Source organism: Euprymna scolopes, chromosome 39, assembly GCF_053919585.1.
Source record: "Euprymna scolopes isolate OS-2025 chromosome 39, ASM5391958v1, whole genome shotgun sequence".
Classification (NCBI taxonomy): domain Eukaryota; kingdom Metazoa; phylum Mollusca; class Cephalopoda; order Sepiida; family Sepiolidae; genus Euprymna; species Euprymna scolopes.
In genome coordinates, this window is record NC_136520.1 from 54,293 (window position 1) to 68,800 (window position 14,508).

Below are 14,508 nucleotides of genomic sequence, written 5' to 3' on the forward strand. Positions count from 1 at the left end.
TACTAATATTTTCTACTAAAAATAAAATTCTTTTTGCGAAACCAAGTTAAAATAAACAGCAGACCTTTAAATATTGGTAATGAAAAGTTTTTACCTTTGTTTCTTAGGAGCCAGCAAAAAGCATCGATAAAGTCCCTGACGTAAGTGAGGAAAGTCGTGTAAGTACTTTGATCATATCATCACTTTTTTCATACATCGTCTGTTCTTAAGCTTTTATCAATAAAATTTGATAATCCAGATAAATATAGACATTAAATGATATCTCTAATTTTGAGTTTTATAAAATAATGCATTTTTAAAAAGATTAGTGCACGCCAACAATGTGTGTCTGCATAGTATGCAGTTTTTTATAAACCTCTAAAAAAAGGTGTATACATCATACTGTATTTATTTTTAATATATATTTAATATTTTACATATATATATATATGTATATATATATATAGATGCATATATATATAATATATATATGTATATATATATATATATATATACATACATATATATATAATATATATATGTATATATATATACATACATAAATATATGTGTATATATATATATATATATATATATATATATGTATACATATATGTATCTATATATATATACATATATATATTATACGTGATTCTGTGGTATCTTTTTCTTCTTTCTTTTCACTCACCAAGTTCTTTTTTAAGAGAGAACTTATCTGCCCTTTGTTGATATTCTAGTCAACACACATTTTGAGTCGTAATATTTGTAACTATTAGTTTATTCACATTTAACCCTATCTGTGTGTCTGTGTGTGTGTGTTTGTGTGTGTGTGTTTGCTACTTCTTCACAGAAGCTTGCCATCTCTTTAGATTGCACACGTAGATGTCTCTTCACACCAGCTGCAAAATTGTTCACAGAGATTACAGGGGAACTTGCTAGTATTTGGTGTTCTTTGTGGTGGGATTTCATACTACACCTTTGAGAATCTTGTCAAAACGCTTGCTTAATTAGACACAAAACTAGAGATATTACTGCAATACTTGTGTGGTCTGGGAAGCAGCACAGCCTCATACAATTGTTTGTCATGCCTGACATTATGTGACCTCACATGGTTTACTAAACAAGTTTTAGTCAGAAGAAATCTGCCAGCAGCTGTGTATTTCAGTTCTTGTTGCATTTTGGCAGGAATTGCAGATTCATCCTGTTTTCTAAGGGCATGCTTCAATACTGCATGATTAAAATGCTTTTCCTCAAATTTTTTGCATTTTTCTGTGATCATTTTTATCCACTTATTTCGATCTGCAGTTCGAACTTCGCAGTCATTTTTAACAATCCTTAGCAACTTTAAATATTGGTCACGAACAGTTTTTACTTCCTTACCACGTTTCTTAGGAGCCAGCAAATATATATGTATATATATATATATATATATATATATATATATATATATCTATAGCATATATATATATATATAGCATATATAAATATATATATATATATATATATATATATATATATATATAGCATATATGCTATATATATATATATATATATATATATAGAGCATACATATATATATATATAGAGAGAGAGAGAGAGAGCATACATATATATATATATATATAGCATATATATATATATATATACATATATAGCATATATATATATATACATATATATAGCATATATATATATATACATATATATATATATATATATATATATATATATATATATATATATATATATATATATATATATATATATATATATAGCATATAGCTTATAATAAAAAATATTGTGGTACAATAAAGTTATACAGAGGGTTCTGCATTTATTCCTGGTAGGGAATTGTAACATGACATGGAGTTAAGTTCAAATACTAATATTTTCTACTAAAAATAAAATTCTTTTTGCGAAACCAAGTTAAAATAAACAGCAGAACTTTAGATATTGGTAATGAAAAGTTTTTACCTTTTTTTCCACGTTTCTTAGGAGCCAGCAAAAAGCATCGATAAACTCCATGATGTAAGTGAGGAAAGTCGTGTAAGTACTTTGATCATATCATCACTTTTTTCATACATCGTCTGTTCTTAAGCTTTTATCAATAAAATTTGATAATCCAGATAAATATAGACATTAAATGATATCTCTAATTTTGAGTTTTATAAAATAATGCATTTTTAAAAAGATTAGTGCACGCCAACAATGTGTGTCTGCATAGTATGCAGTTTTTTATAAACCTCTAAAAAAAGGTGTATACATCATACTGTATTTATTTTTAATATATATTTAATATTTTACATATATATATATGTATATATATATATAGATGCATATATATATAATATATATATGTATATATATATACATACATATATATATATAATATATATATGTATATATATATACATACATAAATATATGTGTATATATATATATATATATATATATGTATATATATATATATACATATATGTATCTATATATATATATACATATATATATTATACGTGATTCTGTGGTATCTTTTTCTTCTTTCTTTTCACTCACCAAGTTCTTTTTTAAGAGAGAACTTATCTGCCCTTTGTTGATATTCTAGTCAACACACATTTTGAGTCGTAATATTTGTAACTATTAGTTACTTAGAAACTTTAAATATTGGTCACGAACAGTTTTTACCTCCTTACCACGTTTCTTAGGAGCCAGCAAAAAAAAATATATATAAATATATAAAAAATATTGTGGTACAATTAAGTTATACAGAGAGTTCTGCATTTATTCCTGGTAGGCAATTATAACATGCCATGGAGTTCAGTTCAAATACTAATATTTTCTACTAAAAATAAAATTCTTTTTGCGAAACCAAGTTAAAATAAACAGCAGACCTTTAAATATTGGTAATGAAAAGTTTTTACCTTTTTTCCACGTTTCTTAGGAGCCAGCAAAAAGCATCGATAAACTCCATGACGTAAGTGAGGAAAGTCGTGTAAGTACTTTGATCATATCATCACCTTTTTCATACATAGTCTGTTCTTAAGCTTTTATCAATAAAATTTGATAATCCAGATAAATATAGACATTAAATGATATCTCTAATTTTGAGTTTTATAAAATAATGCATTTTTAAAAAGATTAGTGCAGGCCAACAATGTGTGTCTGCATAGTATGCAGTTTTTTATAAACCTCTAAAAAAAGGTGTATACATCATACTGTATTTATTTTTAATATATATTTAATATTTTACATATATATATATGTATATATATATATAGATGCATATATATATAATATATATATGTATATATATATACATACATATATATATAATATATATATGTATATATATATACATACATAAATATATGTGTATATATATATATATATATATATATATATATATATATATATATATATATGTATACATATATGTATCTATATATATATACATATATATATTATACGTGATTCTGTGGTATCTTTTTCTTCTTTCTTTTCACTCACCAAGTTCTTTTTTAAGAGAGAACTTATCTGCCCTTTGTTGATATTCTAGTCAACACACATTTTGGGTCGGAATATTTGTAACTATTAGTTTATTCACATTTAACCCTATCTGTGTGTCTGTGTGTGTGTGTGTTTGTGTGTGTGTGTTTGCTACTTCTTCACAGAAGCTTGCCATCTCTTTAGATTGCACACGTAGATGTCTCTTCACACCAGCTGCAAAATTGTTCACAGAGATTACAGGGGAACTTGCTAGTATTTGCTGTTCTTTGTGGTGGGATTTCATACTACACCTTTGAGAATCTTGTCAAAACGCTTGCTTAATTAGACACGAAACTAGAGATATTACTGCAATACTTGTGTGGTCTGGGAAGCAGCACAGCCTCATACAATTGTTTGTCATGCCTGACATTATGTGACCTCACATGGTTTACTAAACAAGTTTTAGTCAGAAGAAATCTGCCAGCAGCTGTGTATTTCAGTTCTTGTTGCATTCTGGCAGGAATTGCAGATTCATCCTGTTTTCTAAGGGCATGCTTCAATACTGCATGATTAAAATGCTTTTCCTCAAATTTTTTGCATTTTTCTGTGATCATTTTTATCCACTTATTTCGATCTGCAGTGTAAACTTCGCAATCGTTTTATACGATCCTTAGAAACTTTAAATATTGGTCACGAACAGTTTTTACCTCCTTACCACGTTTCTTAGGAGCCAGCAAAAAAAAATATATATAAATATATAAAAAATATTGTGGTACAATTAAGTTATACAGAGAGTTCTGCATTTATTCCTGGTAGGGAATTATAACATGCCATGGAGTTCAGTTCAAATACTAATATTTTCTACTAAATATAAAATTCTTTTTGCGAAACCAAGTTAAAATAAACAGCAGACCTTTAAATATTGGTAATGAAAAGTTTTTACCTTTTTTCCACGTTTCTTAGGAGCCAGCAAAAAGCATCGATAAACTCCATGACGTAAGTGAGGAAAGTCGTGTAAGTACTTTGATCATATCATCACCTTTTTCATACATAGTCTGTTCTTAAGCTTTTATCAATAAAATTTGATAATCCAGATAAAGTTTTGATCCAAAAAAATCATATCAACTGTCCCACAGCAATTTCTGAACCCTGACTGGCTTTCAGGAATGATACAGGGACAAATATACATAAGCAGTCGGTTCAACAGAATCATTGCCAGCAACTTACCCACAGCTCTGAAAAGCGTGATCAAATTATAGTCACCACAATCAACATTCTATCCCTTTCCTTTGTAAATTGACAACAATATTGCATCCACCCAATTAGTAGCAACACGACTGTCATGCCATATGTTAAGAATGAGACCATGCAACGCTCCAGAAATATTTTCACCATCAAAGATCAACAACTCTACTCGTATCCCATCTTAACCTGGTGCTTTTCTAGTATCAATTTCCTTGATTGTGGATTTAATCTGTTGAATATTCGCGATGAAAATCCTTTTGTATTTCAGCAGCCTACTAAGTGCACCACTTATTCTTCATCTGATGAAGTTTGCATTGTAGTTTCCCTTTTGCTTCCTTGTTAAGCGTCCTCCACTTTTTCTGTTGGAGAGTAGATGAAATTAAAAGTTTGCCATAAGATCTCATCTTCTCTTTAACGAGATTAGAGATAACAACAATATACATATATATATATATATATATATATATATATATATATATATATATATACATATATATATGTATATATATATATATATATATATATATATATGTATAGCATATAGCATATATATATATATATATATGCTAGGGGGACTTGCTAGTATTTGGTGTTCTTTGTGGTTGGATTTCATACTACACCTTTGGAATCTTGTAAAAACACTTGCTTACTTCGAGACGAAACCAGAGATATTACTGCAATACTTGTGTGGTCTGGGAAGCAGCACAGCCTCATACAATTGTTTGTCATGCCTGACATTATGTGACCTCACATGGTTTACTAAACAAGTTTTAGTCAGAAGAAATCTGCCAGCAGCTGTGTATTTCAGTTCTTGTTGCATTCTGGCAGGAATTGCAGATTCATCCTGTTTTCTAAGGGCATGCTTCAATACTGCATGATTAAAATGCTTTTCCTCAAATTTTTTGCATTTTTCTGTGATCATTTTTATCCACTTATTTCGATCTGCAGTTCGAACTTCGCAGTCATTTTTAACAATCCTTAGCAACTTTAAATATTGGTCACGAACAGTTTTTACTTCCTTACCACGTTTCTTAGGAGCCAGCAAATATATATGTATATATATATATATATATATATATATATATATATATATATATATATATATATATATATAGCATATATATATATATAGCATATATATATATATATATATATATATATATATATATATATAGCATATATGCTATATATATATGTATATAGAGAGAGCATACATATATATATATATATATAGAGAGAGAGAGAGAGCATACATATATATATATATATATATACAGCATATATATATATATATATATAGCATATATATATATATATATATATATATATATATATATATATATATATATATATATATATATATATATATAGCATATAGCATATAGCATATAGCTTATAATAAAAAATATTGTGGTACAATTAAGTTATACAGAGGGTTCTGCATTTATTCCTGGTAGGGAATTGTAACATGACATGGAGTTCAGTTCAAATACTAATATTTTCTACTAAAAATAAAATTCTTTTTGCGAAACCAAGTTAAAATAAACAGCAGAACTTTAGATATTGGTAATGAAAAGTTTTTACCTTTTTTTCCACGTTTCTTAGGAGCCAGCAAAAAGCATCGATAAACTCCATGACGTAAGTGAGGAAAGTCGTGTAAGTACTTTGATCATATCATCACTTTTTTCATACATCGTCTGTTCTTAAGCTTTTATCAATAAAATTTGATAATCCAGATAAATATAGACATTAAATGATATCTCTAATTTTGATTTTTATTAAATAATGCATTTTTAAAAAGATTAATGCACGCGAATTATGTGTGTCTTTATTTTTTAATATATATTTAATATTTTACATATATAGATATATATATATATTTAAATATATATAATACATATGTATATATATATATACATGCATATGTATTATGTATATATACATAATATATATGTATATATATATACATATGTATATATATATATATATACATACATATATATGTGTATATATATATACATATATATATATACATACATACATATATGTATATATATAAATATGTGTATATATATATGTATATATATATACATACATACATATCTATATATATATAATATATATATGTATATATATATACATATATATATATAATATATATATGTGTATATATATATATGTATATATATATACATACATATATATAATATATATATGTGTATGTATATATGTATATATACATATATATTTGTATATATATAAATATGTATATATATATGTATATATATAATATATATGTACATATATATGCATACATATATATATAATATATATATGTATATATATATATACATACATATATATATAATATATATATGTGTATATATATATATACATACATACATACATATATAATATATATATGTGTATATATATATATACATACATACATACATATATAATATATATATGTGTATATATATATATACATACATACATACATACATATATATATATATATATATATATAGGATTTATTCATTTTTTATACATGATTCTGTGGTATCTTTTTCTTCTTTCTTTTCACTCACCAAGTTCTTTCTTAAGAGAGAACTTATCTGCCCTTTGTTTATATTCTAGTCAACCCACATTTTGGGACGTAATATTTGTAACTATTAATTTATTCACATTTAACCCAATATATATATGTATGTGTGTGTGTGTGTCTGTGTGTGTGTGTGTGTGTGTGTGTTTGCTACTTCTTCACAGAAGCTTGCCATCTCTTTAGATTGATGTAGAGCATACATGCACACGTAGATGTCTCTTCACACCAGCTACAAAATTGTTCACAGAGATGACAGGGGAACTTGCTAGTACAGGGTGGACTAAAATAAGGGTCCTATCTTTAAATTTGAATAACTTCCACAAAATAAAAGTTAAACTCACCAAACTTTATGTGTGTGTAGACTGACCCTTCCGAGATTTTTTTGAAATAAACAAAACAAATTTTGGCCGAAAAACACTTCTTAAAACTTACATGAATTTATGAATTTTTAAAAATAGGACCCTTATTTTAGCCCACCCTGTATTTGGTGTTCTTTGTGGTGGGATTTCATACTACACCTTTGAGAATCTTGTCAAAACGCTTGCTTGATTCGAGACGAAACCAGAGATATTACTGCAATACTTGTGTGGTCTGGGAGGCAGCACAGCCTCATACAATTGTTTGTCATGCCTGACATTATGTGACCTCACATGGTTTACTAAACCAGTTTTAGTCAGAAGAAATCTGCCAGCAGCTGTGTATTTCAGTTCTTGTTGCATTCTGGTAGGAATTGCAGATTAATCCTGCTTTCTATGGGCATGCTTCAATACTGCGTGATTAAAATGTTTTTCTTCAAATTTTTTTCCTTTTTTCTGTGATCATTTTTCTCCACTTATTTCGATTGGCAGTTTGAACTTCACAGTCGTTTTTAACAATGCTTAGCAACTTTAAATATTGGTTTCTTAGGAGCCAGCAAAAAAAAAATATATATATATATAGCATATAGCATATAATAAAAAATATTGTGGTACAATTAAGTTATACAGAGGGTTCTGCATTTATTCCTGGTAGGGAATTGTAACATGACATGGAGTTCAGTTCAAATACTAATATTTTCTACTAAAAATAAAATTCTTTTTGCGAAACCAAGTTAAAATAAACAGCAGAACTTTAAATATTGGTGACGAAAAGTTTTTACCTTTTTTTCCACGTTTCTTAGGAGCCAGCAAAAAGCATCGATAAACTCCATGACGTAAGTGAGGAAAGTCGTGTAAGTACTTTGATCATATCATCACCTTTTTCATACATAGTCTGTTCTTAAGCTTTTATCAATAAAATTTAATGATCCAGATAAATATAGACATTAAATGATATCTCTAATTTTGAGTTTTATTAAATAATGCATTTTTAGAAAGATTAATGCACACCAACAATTTGTGTCTGCATAGTATACAGTTCTTTATAAACTTCTAAAAAAAGGTGTACAAATCATACTGTATTTATTTTTTAATATATATTTAATATTTTACATATATATTTTTTTAATATATATAAATACCTTATGCTTTTATTCTTTAATATATATCAATATTTACTGCTTTTATTCTTTAATATATATCAATAGCTTAGGATAAAAATATTAGATTATAAGACATAATTTAAAAATAAATTCTCTTGAATGCAAATAAAACCTGTACTTTTATTTCTAATAATATCTACTAAAAATAATGTAAGAATATAAAGTTCTTTAATAAATGAAAGCTAATCAAAATTCAAGATAATAAAAAGTAACTTTTGAATAAAAATATTAGCTTAAGAGACATAGTCTAATTTTCAATATTCGATCCTCGCTGAGTTTTCTTGAGAAAAATACAAAAAAATAAGGGCCAATAAAGATAGTATCAACTAAAAATCTAAAACAAACTCATTTCTTCATTCATCAGGGCCAAAAGCGGAAAAGACACGGAGGGAATGTTTACAAAAATAAAATAAGTTGCACCGAAGTTAATCCTGTAAGTAATTATACATTTTTCTAAATTCCATTTTCTGTTATATGATGAACATTTAAGCAGGCTTTTGCTTATATATACATATATATATATATATATATATATATATATATATATATATATATATATATATATATGTATATATATATACATATATATATATATATAAATATGTGTATATATATATATGTATATATATATGTATATATATACATACATATCTATATGTATAATATCTATATGTATATATATATATACATACATATATATATAATATATATATGTGTATATATATATATGTATATATATATACATACATATATATATAATATATATATGTGTATATATATATATGTATATATACATATATATATGTATATATATAAATATGTATATATATGTATATATATATAATATATATGTACATATATATGCATACATATATATATAATATATATATGTATATATATATATACATACATATATATATAATATATATATGTGTATATATATATATACATACATACATACATATATATATATATATATATATATATATATATATAGGATTGTTGATTTATTCATTTTTTATACATGATTCTGTGGTATCTTTTTCTTCTTTCTTTTCACTCACCAAGTTCTTTCTTAAGAGAGAACTTATCTGCCCTTTGTTTATATTCTAGTATACCCACATTTTGGGACGTAATATTTGTAACTATTAATTTATTCACATTTAACCCAATATATATGTGTGTGTGTGTGTGTGTGTGTGTGTGTGTGTGTGTGTGTGTGTGTGTGTGTGTGTGTGTGTGTTTGCTACTTCTTCACAGAAGCTTGCCATCTCTTTAGATTGATGTAGAGCCTCTATGCACACATAGATGTCTCTTCACACCAGCTACAAAATTGTTCACAGAGATGACAGGGGAACTTGCTAGTACAGGGTGGACTAAAATAAGGGTCCTATCTTTAAATTTGAATAACTTCCACAAAATAAAAGTTAAACTCACCAAACTTTATGTGTGTGTAGACTGACCCTTCCGAGATTTTTTTGAAATAAACAAAACAAATTTTGGCCGAAAAACACTTCTTAAAACTTACATGAATTTATGAATTTTTAAAAATAGGACCCTTATTTTAGCCCACCCTGTATTTGGTGTTCTTTGTGGTGGGATTTCATACTACACCTTTGAGAATCTTGTCAAAACACTTGCTTGATTCGAGACGAAACCAGAGATATTACTGCAATACTTGTGTGGTCTGGGAAGCAGCACAGCCTCATAGAATTGTTTGTCATGCCTGACATTATGTGACCTCACATGGTTTACTAAACCAGTTTTAGTCAGAAGAAATCTGCCAGCAGCTGTGTATTTCAGTTCTTGTTGCATTCTGGCAGGAATTGCAGATTCATCCTGCTTTCTAAGGGCATGCTTCAATACTGCATGATTAAAATACTTTTCCCTAAATTATCAAAAACCTGTACTTTTATTTCTAATAATATCTACTAAAAATAATGTAAGAATATTAAGTTCTTTAATAAATGAAAGCTAATCAAAATTCAAGATAATAAAAAGTAACTTTTAAATAAAAATATTTGCTTAAGAGACATAGTCGAATTTTCAATATTAGATTCTCACTGAGTTTTCTTGAGAAAAATACAAAAAAATAAGGGCCAGTAAAGATAATATCTACTAAAAATCTAAAACAAACTCTTTTCTTCATTCATCAGGGCCAAAAGAGGAAAATACATGGAGGGAATGTTTTCAAAAATAAAATAAGTTGCACCAATGTAAATCCTGTAAGTAATTATATATTTTTCAAAATTCCATGTATATTTATTAAAGATTTATTTTTAATTGTCCTAATATATCATTTGAAATACAAATCTCAGAATGAAAAGAAATGTAAAATTTATATTTTTAACAACACACATATACATATATAATATTATAATTAATTAATAATTATAATTATTATTATATATTAGTGGCCTGGCAGAGTAGACAACCAAAGCAGCTAAACCAAATCGGCCTGCTGGACATTATATATACAAATGTAGGCAAATGTGGGCATATTTTATTTGTTTGAACATATAGGTTCTTTTTTTACAATTGTCATAAAATTTTAATCATAGAATAGTATTATAATCTTCAAAAGGCTGCAAATTTTCATGTAGTTTCGTTCCATTGAACTAAAGATATGAGCATTTCAATATACAATTTAGCTACTAGTATAGATATATCCATAAATATACCACCTTTTTTTGGCACTTTTATAAGTTCTAAATCTCAGTGACTATTGATCAGAATTTAACAAATGGAGGCCGTCGGAAAGGTTATGGCCTGAATTGTGTAGTGGGCTATGTGGCATTAGCCTTTAAGGTCGCACATTAAGGGGGTCATCCATCATCAAGAGCCAATTTTTAGCACATTTTTACAGCCATAAAATGTTTCAATCATAGATATTTATTTTCATAGTTTTGCACATGAATTATAAAATATCTGATATTTTTTCAAGACCTCTGACCTTGATGGAGGGGAGACTGAATCTTGCTGCTATGGTTTCAAATGATCTAAAATAACAGCAAGGGAAGACTTGATTCCAAATATTTCTCATATGTTATATTTCTCTTCTTTGGTTTTCATACGTAAAGTCAATTTTAAAGTGTATAAGGATTATTTGATATTGGAGAAATTAATAATCATACCCTATTTCCAAAATTTCGAAGGTAAACTTCATCTTCAGTATGTCTTCTTTTTTTTTGCCATGTTGTTGTTGGTGTACAAAATCAGCAAGTAGAAGTCCATTTGGTGTTTTCACGGTAGTCTTTTCAAGTATCGGAACAGTACGTTGGTCACGCAAAATTTATGTTAGGGTTTGTGTTCCTTTTATAGAAGTGTTGGTTGAATTTTAATAAAATGAAATACACATTAGATATGTTTGAAGCCAAAACAATGCATTATTACAAAATAGACACATATTTATTTTGTTTGAAATTTTTATATTGGAATTCATAAATATATTTCGAAGGTAAATTTCACCTTCAGTATGCCCTTTTTTTGCCATGTTGTTGTTGGAGCATAAAATCAGCAAGTAGAAGTCCGTTTGATTTTTTCAATGTAGTCTTTTCAAGTGTCGGAACGTTATGTGGGTCACGCAAAATTTACGTTAGGTTTTGTGTTCTTTTTATAGAAGCGTTGGTTGAATTTTAATAAAATGAAATACACATTAGATACGTTTGAAGCCGAAACATTTCGCTATTTTTTAGCAATCAAGCTATAGAGAGACTTTTATGTTTGACCCCATAGAAGAATCATAACATGAAAAGCAGTTTAGTTTAAATACTAATATTTTCAAATAATAAATTCGTTTTTGGAAAACCTGAGTAAAAAACAGAAGTTCAAAGATTGTTTCGAGAGAATATCAGCTACAAAGAAATTTTCAGTTTTAAAGAATTTTCTCGTATTTCCAGATCTAATATTTTTCTCATTACTATCAAATTTAAATATGCCGTTACTTGACAATGGACACAAATGCCTGCTCTGTTATGTACAAGCTTTTTTGTTATTTATTTTTGTTGTTAAATTCTAACCAAGAAAAAGGCATACACATCTTACTACTTATTTTTTAAATATGCATTAATAATCTAGAATTAAAACATTAGTTTATAAGACATAATAATATCTACTTATAATAATGTAAGAGTATTAAGTTATATTATATATAAGCAAAATTCAAGCTGATGAAAAGTAACTTTTGAATCAAAATATTAGATTAAAAGACAAATTTTAAAATCTTAAACCGTATTTAATGCAAATAAACCTTGTTTAAATTATAATAATTTAATAAAAAAATTCATGTTTTGAAACCAAGTTAAAAGATCAGCAGAAATTTAAAGATTGGTAATTAAAAGTTTATAGCCTCTTTTCTTACTTGTGTTAGAGGCAATCACCTGATCCAAGCTGGAATGAACTTCCGTGCACCAATTTTTAATCAAATATTCATTCTATTTCTATGATATTTCAATCTGCCATTACTGGACGAGTACATAGAAAAATTAATTGGCTTCTAAAATGAAGAGTTTTCAGTACATAAAAGCATGACTCCAAAAATGCAGTTTTGTTTAAAGGGTTTTCTTTCTCCCAGTTGTTTTTTTTTTGAGAAAGATAAAAATAGGTATCAGATGTTTTAAAGACAATATCTGTTAAAAATTTGTACAATATCTGTTAAAAATTTGTACAATATCTATTAAAAAATTGTACAATATCTATTAAAAAATTGTACAATATCTATTAAAAATTTGTACAATATCTATTAAAAATTTGTACAATATCTATTAAAAATTTGTAAAATATCTATTAAAAATTTGTACAATATCTATTAAAAATTTGTACATTATCTATTAAAAATTTGTACAATATCTATTAAAAATTTGTACAATATCTATTAATATTTGTACATTATCTATTAAAAATTTGTACAATATCTAGTATAAATTTGTACAAAGTCTATTAAAAAATTTTACAATATCTATTAAAAATTTGTACAAAATCTATTAAAAATATAAAACAAACTTTTTTCCACTTTCTATGTTCGTCAGGCTAAAAAAAGAAAACAACAAGATGATGAGGAAATAAATATAAAACATCCCTTTCTACTGAGCTTTCTACCGAATTTTGTAAGTATTCATTAATTTTTCAAAATTCCATTTTCTGTTTAGTGAAGAACTTTTAACCTCCCTTTTGCATATTTTCAATCTATGAGCTAATAAAAGACTATTCAAGTCATAAAAAATGTAGTAAAACAATCTAACGTCATTATCATACTACAAATGTAGTAAAACAATTTAACGTCATTATCATAAAAAATGTAGTAAAACAATTTAACGTCATTATCATACTACAAATGTAGTAAAACAATTTAACGTCATTATCATACTACAAATGTAGTAAAACAATTTAACGTCATTATCATACTACAAATGTAGTAAAACAATTTAACGTCATTATCACAGACAAAAATGCACATTCTTGCAGGGCAAATCACCAATAAGCATTTTTGGTATAGTTTTTTTTTTTTGCTGAATTCAATCTACATATGGTACTTTCTTGCTTGAATGCCTTATTTTGTGTCTTGGGTAAGTGAAATTTTGAATATGACATTTTCTGACGACTTTAAAAATTTTTGTCACAAATTTAGGCCCATTTTTCGCTAATTTTTCACACAAATAATGCTCTAGCTCGAAAAATG

At 26.5% G+C, this 14,508-nt stretch overlaps 1 protein-coding gene across 1 annotated transcript in view; it reads left to right on the forward strand.

Moving 5' to 3' along the window:
* Positions 1-14,508, forward strand: part of LOC145263564 (uncharacterized) — a 52,545-nt gene that overhangs the window by 23,664 nt on the left and 14,373 nt on the right. The window contains exons 13-20 of the mRNA XM_080120410.1: positions 108-158; positions 1,975-2,025; positions 2,918-2,968; positions 4,426-4,476; positions 6,313-6,363; positions 8,472-8,522; positions 10,988-11,056; positions 13,859-13,936. Of these exons, the coding sequence (XP_079976536.1) occupies positions 108-158; positions 1,975-2,025; positions 2,918-2,968; positions 4,426-4,476; positions 6,313-6,363; positions 8,472-8,522; positions 10,988-11,056; positions 13,859-13,936 (453 nt within the window). The remainder of the gene's footprint in view (positions 1-107; positions 159-1,974; positions 2,026-2,917; positions 2,969-4,425; positions 4,477-6,312; positions 6,364-8,471; positions 8,523-10,987; positions 11,057-13,858; positions 13,937-14,508) is intronic.